Source organism: Lissotriton helveticus, chromosome 4_1 (assembly GCF_964261635.1).
Source record: "Lissotriton helveticus chromosome 4_1, aLisHel1.1, whole genome shotgun sequence".
In the NCBI taxonomy this organism is placed as follows: domain Eukaryota; kingdom Metazoa; phylum Chordata; class Amphibia; order Caudata; family Salamandridae; genus Lissotriton; species Lissotriton helveticus.
Window position 1 is genome coordinate 637,068,417 of NC_136063.1, and position 12,358 is coordinate 637,080,774.

Consider the following 12,358-nt stretch of genomic DNA (forward strand, 5'->3'; position numbering starts at 1 on the left):
AAAGCTGGCTACTCACTTCCACTTCCTCAGAACATTCATGGACCAGACCAGAAAATATCCGGAAGAAAGAAGACTACCAGAGAGTGTAGGCAACAAGATTAACAAAGCAACAAGACTCCTGCTGAGACCCAGTGATTGGAGCTGCTCCCCAAGAGTCAATTGCCTGACTTCCTGTTGCTAACTACAGGGATATAAAAAGCCAACGCAGTACATGAAGGCATAGCTGACTGCTGAAGACGTTATTCTGTTGAAGCCTCGGCTGGAGAGAGACCAGGTTCCTAGATGCCTGCCTGATGAACTGAGGGCTGCAGAAGTGATTAGGAGCAACCTATTCATCAGCTGAAAAACCTCCAAATGACTGGATCAATGTGCTGAGGCTTCCCAGTTGAGGGCACCTCGATACGCACGAAAACTAGGTTTGTTCCTCTGAGAGCTTTCTGTCGTGCTAACAACTTGTTAAGTGGGAAAATGTGGTAAAGATTAATGGGCTCTTGGAGCCTTTCCTAGCTACAGCTTTTTCCCTTGTCCTCTTGTAGGTGTGAGAACCAAAACTAGAATGATTAAGTCAAAGATAAAACCTTATACCAGGGCGAGGCCGAAAATTGAACCCAGCAGTGAAGCAACCTTTGAGACTATGAAATCAAGTTCACTCACTCTGAGCTTTTTGCACCAAAGCCAAAAGCTTCTGCATGAGCTCAGTGTCATAGTATTTTACTTTGAGGCTTCAGCTTCTTGCCTTACTCTGCTGGAGGGCTTGGAGCTCCAGGACAAAGGTAACGTTCTAAAGTAAAAACACGGACTAGTGTGACCTCTTGGGTTACCTAAGCCCTCTCTCCATCGTGGCAAGCCTGAAATCACACCTGGTTCCTGGTCAAACACAAGCTGGACAATTAAATTGGTTCTTTGTTTTCATAATTATTGTATTTCCTGACATCTTAAACTTGAAAGAGGGCGAACTGGGTCCTGCAGGTGTTGAATGAAAATAGCCTTTACAACACAGTCCCTTTACCAAGCATCCTTTATTACAGATGACTTTACAACGCAAAATAAGTTTGTGTATATGTGTGTATATATATATATATATATAAATCTGCCCCAAAAATAATATTTCAGAGACTGCACTTACGTGGAACGGCAAATTCAGTCAAAATTGCAAATATCGCAGACTAACGCATTTCAGCTTAACAAGCTGTGTTCACCACTAGTGGTTCTGATATGGCCTTTTCAACTAAAGCATTTACCGCTTTTACCAGGCTGTTGTCCCATGGGATATATTCCATTTCCCCCTCCTCCTGAACATATGAGGCGTTATCCCATGAACGCTGTTCGCCGTACATTTGTTTTTTGTTTTTTTAGCACGAAATGCACCCTCCTGTCATAAATCGATGAGGATGCATTTTGCGTTAAAATATAGTGGCAGATTTGCATTTTGTTTATTTACGTGTAATTTCATGTAATTATGCTGAAAATTTGTGGCATTAACGGGAAAGCAAATTAATCAAATTTCTCACACCCCTAAACAACAGCTACTTGCTCTGCCCGTTGCATTATTCCCATGGGTTCATTGTAATTTTTTGTTACTAGTGCCACATTTTCAGTAATTGTTAACTATGAATGGCGCGTAATTACATAGTGTGGCGTAATAGCATAATTTGTGGAATTTTACGTAGGAAGAGTAATGCGAAATAAGCTAATTACGTTGGTGCAAGGTACATTTTTCTGGGCCTAATAATTGGTTGATGTGTGCCAGTGGGGCACAGAGTTTAAAAGAATTGAGGGTAGAAAGAAAACATGACGTAGCCAAATTATATACCCTGGTTTAATAAAATGTGACTTTTCAGTGAAAAATTCCTTTTTTGTTACTTTTTACCTGTTCAATGTTTGGTACTTTGAAATATGCTATAATGGTCTGCAGTCTTGATAGCAGCAGTACAATACAGAAGTGTGAGGATTGCTAGGGAGTAATTGTCTACCACTTTATTCGGCTGCTCCGTGACCTTGAGAAGCATGGATTTTTGTATAGCGTAGATGTTGGTAGTGAAGTAAACAGGGACACAGTTTTGTTGAAGGAAGTGGTTTATTCCACAAGGAGGAAACAGCTTATACAACCACAAGCTGGCAGTGCCAGTAGATCTAGTAACTCCCACACACAGAATATGGAACACCCAAGGGAATGATAACAATTCTAGAAAGGAAGGTGAAGTGAAGTGATGTCATCTAAAAGGGATACAGCATATACATAGCATATTTACAAAACGTATCTAAAAGGGGATACTACACACCTCCCCCCCTTAAAAATGAAAAAAAAAAACCAAAAAAAATTAATGAATAAAATCACGTAATTTAACAGGAACTGATTTAACCCGGGAACTTCTTCTCAGAGGTACATCAGCAAGTTGCACATTGTGATTAGAAACAACAGTGTTGGAACAATGTGGAGAAGAAGCTTGTCCAGACGGAGCTGGAACATGAGGTGGAGAAACTACAGTGTTGGAGATAAGTACATCATTATTTCTAGGAGAAAGTTGAACATCACTGCAGAATGTGTCAAACAGAGCAGGGTAGGAGTTGTCACCAGAAGTAATTGAGGAGGAAATTGAAGAGGGTAGAGAGTCCACTCGCAAATTAGGCGCTTTGCATAAAGAAACTCTCCGAAAGTTCCACACTTTACCACCATCCACCCTGACCGCTTTACTGAAAACGTCAGTAACCCTACAAGGATCTGACCATTTATTCCACCTGGAACCACAAGATCTGCCGAACTTGACACGTACAAAGTCGCCAATCTTGATACCGGGTTTAGAACCCACAGGTGAATTGTGAGAACGTCTCATCTTCTCTTGATATTTCCACATTTTGTCTTTGATTAAAGAATGATCAACAATATACCCAGAAGGGATTTTTAACTTGATCCACCAGGGTAATAACTTTGAACTAGGTTTTCGGCCTTTTAACAATTCAAAAGGAGAGAAACCAGTGACGGAGTTGGGAGAAGTGCGATACGAAAGGAGAGATGCACGTAAGGTTTTCTTCCAATCTAATTTACTTTTAATGGCTAACTGTATAGACTCCTTGATGACCCTATTGAAACGCTCCGTTTGACCATTGGCTTGAGGGTTGTAATTGGACACCCTTTTATGTACCACCCCACACCTATCAAGAAACGATAAAAATTCACTACTAACAAATTGTGGACCATTGTCTGATACCAGCTCAGCTGGAATCCCTTCCCTGCAGAAAATTTCATCAAGGAATTCAATAACCTGAGATGAACCAATTTTATCCACAACTCTTATCTCTGGCCACTTGGAGAAGTAATCGATCAGTACCAGAATGAACACAGATTTACTTTCATACAGATCGAGGGGGCCAACAATGTCAATGCCAAGTTTCTTCCAAGGACACAAAGAATACTCAATAGGTGAAATATCAGATTTGGCAGCCAAAGGTTTAGCAGTTTTATCACTACTGGAGCAGGGAGAACATGAGCCAACCCAATTGTCTACCATTCTATCGATACCAGGCCACCAATAAAATTCACGGATACGTCTTTTAGTGTTAGACATCCCCATGTGACCTTCATGTGCCATAGAAATTATTTTTTCACGCAAGCCAGAAGGAGGTACAATTTTGTCACTCCTGGTTACAAAGCCCTGGTCAAACATGAGTTCCTCTTTTATTTTGCTAAAAGATAGAACATCGCCAGAAAGTTTCCTTTCTTCAGGCCACCCTTGCTTCAGAAATTCCACAACATTAGACAAAGAGACATCTTGAGACATAGCATCCCGCCAAGCAGACTCAGATATAACACTGGACGTGGCATTGCATTTAGCATCATTTACATCATCAATGGTTAAAATTACATCAGAATCGCATGGAGAGTCTGTTGTAACTAGGGAAACACAAGGCAACCTGGACATGCAATCAGCATGGACATTTAGACGACCAGGTACATATTCCACAATGCATTGGAACTCTTGTAACTTAGCAGCTAAACGTGCTAAACGTGCGGTCAAAGTACGACCACCACCTGCTGCCAACATGCTTATTAAAGGTTTATGGTCGGTGCGCAAACGGAATCTTGTTCCCCAAATAAATTGCCTGAAGTGTTCCACAGCCCAGGTACACGCTAAAAGTTCCTTTTCTATGGTGGAGTAATTGAATTCTGCCCCACGTAGAGTACGAGAGGCATAGGAGACAACATATTCCTCACCGCGACTCTTTTGCATCAGTACTGAACCAAGTCCCACGTTGCTCGCATCCACACATACAATGCATTCTCTACCCAAATCAAAAGGCCTCAGGAAGGGGGCATTGATGATCTCCTTTTTAAGTAACTCAAAAGCAGTTTGATGTTCATCTTTCCAAACAAATTTTGCATCCTTTTTTAATAACAATCTTAAATCATGGACTTTGGAAGAGTAATCTGAGACAAATTTGCTATAAAATTCGGTAAGACCGAGAAAAGACACTAATTGTTCTTTATTACTAGGGGCAGGGGCCTTAGTTATGTTCAAAATGTGATTAAGTTTTGGTTTGATACCCTGAGCTGAAATTTCATGTCCCAAATACTCCACAGTGCTCCGTCTAAATTTGCATTTTGAAAACTTCAAAGTCAAACCCTTAGCTTTGACAGACATAAGTACTTTGTCTAGGTTTCTGTCATGGTCCTCACGATCTTTTCCGTATATTAAGATGTCATCTTGGAATGCAATGGCACTATCACAGCCCTCCAATACCTCTTTCATAAGCCGTTGAAATACCGAAGCCGCACTGGCTAAGCCAAAAGGCATGCGACGGAACTGAAACATGCCCTCCGGGGTTATGAAAGTGGTAAGAAACTTGGAATCTTCATGGAGTAAAACCTGGTGATATGCACTAGCTAAATCTAAAGTTGAGAAAACGCAAGCACCAGCAAGGGTAGAAATCAGTTCATGAATGTTAGGTAGGGGATGTCTGTCCACCCAAATTTCAGTGTTCAAACTGCGGAGATCAACACACAGACGAAGTTCCCCGTTACTTTTAATTGACAAAACTACAGGGGAAACCCATGGGGAAGATTCGGTTGGTTCAATGATACCACGGGTCACCAAATCCGATAGGATGGTTTTTAATTTATCACGATAGGCCAAGGGAACGTTTGTGACTCTGTGCCGGACTGGTGTTGCATTTTCTTTCAAAATAATTTTGTGTTTGAAGTTTACAAATTCACCCAAGGTATCGGAAAAAAATCTCAGGGAACTTGTTCTTTACCAGGACAGTAAATTCGTCCTCAGCAGGAGGTACTATATATACAGGTGGGGAAGCATTGGGGTCTAATTTAATTCTCAACTCGTGTTGGTGTGGCCAACTCAAAATGGAGGCACCTTTGGATGCTACATAAACTTTCCCTTTGATGCTATTACCTTTAAATTTTATATCCGCCCACATGTATCCTAACAAATCAATCTTCCGACCAGTGTATCCACCTGGACGTACATCTGATGGTAGTAGGCACGAGGAATTCCAGTATCTATTAAAAATATCACTGCCAATTATGCTATACCAAGCACAGGAGTCTATAAGCATAGTGATTTCTATATCATTGACAAAAATCTTATCCTTGGGAAAACCTTGACATTTAGAATCGCCAACACAAAGTAGAGGGTTGATTTCCTGGATTTCTTCAGGAGCCTCGTAGTCAAACTCGGTTAATAAATTCACTTTCTGTGGAGATCTGCACATTTTACTGAAATGCCCCAGTTTTTTACATTTGATACAAACTTTGTTCCACGCTGGACAACCCTTATAATTCCCAACGTGATCATTCGCACCGCACCTATAACAAATAATGGGATTTTTCTTGCCAGAGAACTTATTGTCTCTTGGGACATACTCTTTCCTAGTTTGAGTGAAAGGAAATTTCCTTTGGTTATGGACCTCTTTTACCAAAGCTACCTCTGGGATTATTGTTTTACTCTTAACATCATGGCCTCTGATTTCATTTACAAAAAGTTCCGATTGTTCAATCCCTTTAGCTATGTTCAAGGCAGCATTTAGAGAAGACTCGGTTCCCATCCACAACCGTTCCTGTATCTTTTTGCTTTTGGTCTTCATCATCAATTGGTCTCTTAGTACCTGCTCAAAATTAATTGTTTCAAATGCGCAACTAGCAGCCAATGTACGTAATGCAGCTACGTAATTCTCAATTGACTCGTCATCCTTCTGCGCTCGGGAGTAAAATTTAAACCTTTCCATAACTATATTTATTCTCCTACCAAATCTAATGGCTAACTGTTTTACAACGATCTCAAAAATATTAAAGTCACCTGCTCCATCAATAGGAGGTAAGTTTTCCAACTCCTTAAGGCCTGCGCCACCTAAACAATTTTTTAACAGGGCTAATTTTCTTTTAGGAGAGCATCCATCCTCCTCTACTACATCCACATAGGCTAGGAATGTGGGAAACCACAGGTCCCATTCTACCTTAGGATCCCCAGCAGTGGGTAAAAAATGAGAAGGAGCAACATAATTATTTGACATTTCTACTAGTAAAACAGGAAACCTGAACACAAAAAGTAAAAGTTAAGACTGTAGGAAGAAAATAAAACAATGTTGGTATCTAGTCAATTATTTGGGTGCATATGGAAAATAATAAATTAATAAAATAAACGTAGTCACCGTGGTCAATTTCGTTTCTTGAAGAGAATTATTTGCAGACAAATGCGTGTAGCTGTTCATCAAACATTGTGGGAATGAGGGGTTAGTAATAGTTAATTCAACGTGTACGAGATGTGCTGAACACGAAGAGAAAGAGAGAAAAAAATGAATCCGTGACACGAAGGTTGCGTGACACTTTGACCTTTGCGCAGCTCTGGAACGTTTGAGCGTCGTGTGTGACACTGACGTAGAGCAGGCGTACAGCTGAATGGTAGAACGTTGAAGCTCAGACGTCAATGCGAACCATGGAACTAACGCGAGCCACACAGTAGAATGTCAGGTCAGTTTTAAAAATGTACAGCTTGTATGCTTTTCCGAGTATCTCGATATTTCAAACCCAAAATAATCCTGTTTGCACTAAACGTGACATAATGCAAATCAAATGAGTCACAGGAAATAGGATCAACTCCAAAGATATACGCTGTAACATGCATCTAGTTTGAAAGAAAAAAAAACGATGGTAACGTTTACTGAAGTGCAAGTCTGTAGACAGCCGCGGGTGCGATCAAAGCACTGAAATAATTACTGCCGCCGCTGGTGCAATCATTTTTACACTTAAAAAAATGAAATGAAATACCTTGAGAGATGCGTGAACGCTGTTCCTCTGTTTTATATATATATATATATATATATATATATATATATTATTTTTTTTTTTTTTAAATATTCCTTCTGTTAGGGCAAGTGTGAGTCCTTCTTCTTCATGGTATCCCGATCGTCGCCAGTTTGTGAAGTAAACAGGAACACAGTTTTGTTGAAGGAAGTGGTTTATTCCACAAGGAGGAAACAGCTTATACAACCACAAGCTGGCAGTGCCAGTAGATCTAGTAACTCCCACACACAGAATATGGAACACCCAAGGGAATGATAACAATTCTAGAAAGGAAGGTGAAGTGAAGTGATGTCATCTAAAAGGGATACAGCATATACATAGCATATTTACAAAACGTATCTAAAAGGGGATACTACAGGTAGTTCAGGTCATTCTGTAGCATGGAGGCGTGAATGCTTCCAGTTTTGTGGTGGACTGCTGCTAATAAGCACCAATAGTAAGCACGCCAACATCATAATGTGCAATGAATCTGGCTTTTTGGAACTCTAGAAATTCAAGACTCTTATCATGCACTTTTGTAAATACATTAGTCGCGTGACATTTTTATAGTTATGTTACGCCTTAAAGTGGTTTAACGTGTGCATTGTAATGCTGCACAAATTCCTGTATCCTGCTTACTTTGGAGATTCCTGAAAGGTGGAGTAAACATATTGCAGTTTTTAAGGTGATGATCTGGCTGATGATGGCTTGCCTGCTTTTCTTGCTGTAGTATTGACCCTATCGTCAGGAAATCTGACATTTCTGCCCTGCAAACCTTTAGTAATTTAATGCAGGTCTTAGACACTTTTCATTTCTGTGACCAAATTGTTCTTTGAGATACATAACTGTTTTGGAACCTTTCTACTTTCTGTTTAATCACTTGTTAACAAATTAGGATGTACGCTAGTTAGGATTTGTAATTGATTAAAATGGGTGAGTCAAGAGTTTGGCAAACAGCTATGTGCAAGCCCCACTGTAGGTCCAGTCCCCAAATGTGAGTAATCCTGATCTAATGAACATGGAGAGGTACAAACACAGCATTTCGTACAAGGAGCAACAGTAGAAGTGTGGTATTCTTCAGAATACTGAGCCAAGACCTATACTTCTCAAGGTACTTGAATAGTCCTCCCAAATGGACAACAAGTACCTCAGTGTTTTTTGATCGATTCATTGTATGTGAGCACTTTCTTCCCTAATATATTAGTAAAACTCATTAGATATGGAACAACCCATTTTACACAGCTTGTAAGCTTTTCTAAGGTACTTGGACGGTAGTTGGCAAACCATAATCACTGTTTTAGATGTCTTTTATCACAGAATTCCTTTTCACTTACCTCTTTGGTTTGCCAATTTTAGGTGTGTCTCATCAAAGAGAAAAACATTGTTACACCGTATAAAGTTTTAAGGGTAAGTGTCTTTTCACTTTCTTTAAAGTTCAAACTATGTCTTATTTTCAATACTCAGAGAGGCTGTTTATTGAAAGTAATTGTTATACCTTAAACATTGGGGCATACGTGTCAGTTGATTGCTCCTATACATGTGTGTACATTGAGCGTTTTTGATGAACTTGGTCATTTTATTATTTGTTTTGTTTTATTGACCAAAAAGGTATTTGGAGAGTACGTTTTAGAAATCGACATTTTCAACTGCCAAATAAACTTATGTTTTCCCTTTTTGCATGAAAATATGGTGATAGAATGGAACTAGGTAAGTAGACGCAATATTTATTAATGGAAGGAATGGGTTTCAGATTTGATGGGTGCATTGTTTATGTTTGTCAGAACCAGCAAGGATTAGTAGGTGGCAGAGATCACACCAAATAGAGATGCACCAAAACACCACCACTCCCTCAGGATAGAGCCTCATCTTCTGATGGTGGAGAAACATAAGCGAACAACTGACCTTTGATGAACTATGCGCATGCTTCTACAGTATAATCCGAATATGTGAGGAAGCCAGGAGACTGGCAGAACAATGAACAATAATTGTCAGCAATGAAGGCTGAAATAACGTGGAGTTACTAGCCCATTACAAGTGGAACCTTAATTCGTTTCTTAGAAATGAGGAAGTAACAGGACAATCTGTCATTCCAATCCTAATTCTGCTGGTTATTCTGCATTTCCTCCCAGTACTTCACCCAGAGACTCCACCTGCTGTTATCTTTCTAGGTAATATTGTAGTATGAAATGAGCACTGTCTTCTCTCTTTTTCTCCTGAGCAGTTCATGCACCATCATATCGCCAGCTTCTTCCATATTTCTTTTTCACCAGTATAACCAGGGTTGCCAAATGTCCCACTTTCCCTATTGGTCTGCTCATCAGCCATCTCACTAGGTCCTGTAATTCTTTGATTTTTTTTCTGATCACTTCCATTGTCTTTCTACTGCTTATCCTTTTTGAGTCTGGGTTCCAGGAGTGATTGGCTGCTTCATGATTGCCATTTCTTCTCCATCTCTTCTCTATGTCTATGATAAATGGATGGCCACTGTTGGCCAACATTCACCTGTTAATGATAGGGTACCACTATGTGTCCGCACTCCAAACCAAACCATGCCTCATTCTCAAACTGCATCCGGGCTCCGCACCCCTTGCCATCTTGTCATCAGGATCACTATTAATTTAGAGGAGCCTGTCACCTCATTACAGTTTCCTCTAATGTTGATACTCATCCGAGAGCCAATAAATCTGGCGCAATTTTAAGGTTTGAGAAAAAAGTCCACAGATAACAACTAGCGAGATCGGTGCTTCAGGTGTATCTGGAAAAAGCAAAACCTGCTTTGATTTATTGTGCTGAACTGCTGGTGGGGTCGCAGATTTCACTGGTTTACAAGTAAAAAAGTCCAGTTCTATATGGCCACTTTGAACTCTGGATCGGGTATACCATTATTTCAGCTTGATTATGAGCTAGACTTGATGACCACTTCTGATTCGTTTGCACGGCAACACTTAGTCTACTTGAAAACGCTGCAAGTTAAGGACTTTCGTGGGGTACATGGAAGATATAAGATAAGATGGAGATAACAGGCAACTATCGATTGATTCAGTGATTGCGGTATTTGGAAAACACAATAGTAAAAAGTGCCTGTTCTGCCCTTTTGAACAACCCATTGCTGTAGCATTACTTCAATATGTAAAACATAGCTATTGGTTAGCCGAAAGCAAAGAACAGCCTGTGATGGATGCAGGTTGCCGGTTGTATTGTGTAACCTGATTGTATTATCATCTGAGCAACAAGACCATGTAGGCGTGCGAGTTTTCTCAAAATACAACAACATAGCCTACCCTTATGCTGTATTTACCGTTCATATAATGTTCCAGTTAATGCTTACACTGCTCATTGGAAGCAGGGGTCACACACCTTATGCTTTTTGTGAATGGAGCTTTATCTAGTCTGTCAATAATTGATGGTGTCTGGTTGGCAGAGTATACACCCTGTCCAAGCAGGAGCTGCAATCCTAGTCATGATAAGTCAGATAAACAACCTAACCTGTGCTCACCATTTTGTAGCTTGACACAGAGCAGTCAGGCTTAACTTAAGAGGCAGTGTGTAAAGCATTTGTGCACACTTGACTTACAGTAAAACAGTGAAAACACCACAAAAAGACTCCACACCAGTTTAGAAAAACAAAGGCTATTTATCGGATTAAACCAAAACAGGAAAATTCTAAAGTAGAACTTGAGATATACATTTGTCAAGATTATATGTGAAAACAGTGCTTAGAAGTCACTTGCGGTCAAAAGATTACTTCAGGTTGCGAGTGATCGGTGCAAATCCAAAGTTCAGGCCAACCGCGATGGAGGGCAGGCCGGCTAGGGAACCCATGCAGGGCATGCTGAGAAAGTATCTCGTCTGGAGCAAAGCGTTAAGGTTGAGCACACAATGTGTCACAATATTCCCAGCAGTCGGGTCACTGTGTCCTCGTCAAGCCTCCTAGACGGTGTAGAAGAATTGGCACTGCTGTGTCATCGAACCTCACAGTCAGGATTTGTGTCAGCGTTGAATCAGCTCGGCATTGGAGGGCACTGCATCAGTTCCGATTGGCGCCAAGGGGCTACCGTGTTTACTTTTTTAAGAAAACATTTGCAGAACCCACTTCTGAGGCCCAGGACTGGAGGTGGCACCTCAGACAAGGGTTGGACTCACAGATTGCAGAGTCCAGCTGCAAGAGCAGAGTTGCAGGAAGTCTTTTGGGCCTCTAAGACTTCAGAAAACAGAAGGCAAGCCAGCAAGCCCTTGGAGAAACTTGGGTTCAAGGATGTAGAGGGCAAGTCCGGCCCCTCTCACTCCCAGACAAGAAGCAGCAGGCCTACCCAGCAGAGCAGGTACAAACTGGCAGTCCCTCCTACAGTACAGCAATCAGCGGGCCAACACAGCAATGCAGGTAGCAAAGCGGCTGTCGCTCCTCCAGCACAGCAGCTCTTCTTTCAGGCGGAATGTCCTTAGTTCCAGCAAAGTTATGATTTGGCGGTGTCAGGGTTCCAGTACGTATACCCAACTGTGCCTTTGAAGTGGGGTAGACGTCAAAGAGGCCATTGAAGATGACAAAGTCTGTCTTTCCCGCCCTGGCTCCTTACTCACTTCAGGGGGGTATGCAGCTCTCTGTGTGGGGACAGGCACGGCCCTATTCAGGTGCAAGTGTCAGCTCCTCCCTTCCAATCTACCTCAGAAAGGCCCAAAAGCCTGGTGGTGGACAATCAGGATGCAAATGCCACACCCCTTCTCCCTTTCTGTGACTGTCTAGAGGGAATACACAAATCTCAACTGTCACCCAACCCAAACGTGTATTCGGAGACAGGAGGAGGCACAGAATGGTTACAGTAAGAATATGCCAACTTTCTAAAAGTCGCATTTTCAGGCTTACAATTTAAGATCCAACTTCACCATAAATTTTGCTTTTAAATTGTGAATCCAGAAACCCCAAACTCCAAATTTCTATCTGCTCCCAATTTGAAATTACACTTAAAAGGTGTTTGTCAATCCCAATCTTAACCTATGGGAGAGATAGGCCTTGCAGAAGTAAAGACGGATTTAAGAGTGTTTCACTACCAGGACATGTAAAAGTTAAAA

The 12,358-nt window shown here is 41.1% G+C and overlaps 1 protein-coding gene across 2 annotated transcripts in view; it reads left to right on the forward strand.

The window, feature by feature from the left end:
• Window positions 1-12,358, forward strand: part of NSMAF (neutral sphingomyelinase activation associated factor) — a 610,455-nt gene that overhangs the window by 142,953 nt on the left and 455,144 nt on the right. For both annotated transcript variants that reach the window (XM_078687269.1, XM_078687268.1), the window contains one exon: window positions 8,648-8,698. In XM_078687269.1, the coding sequence (XP_078543395.1) occupies window positions 8,648-8,698 (51 nt within the window). The remainder of the gene's footprint in view (window positions 1-8,647; window positions 8,699-12,358) is intronic.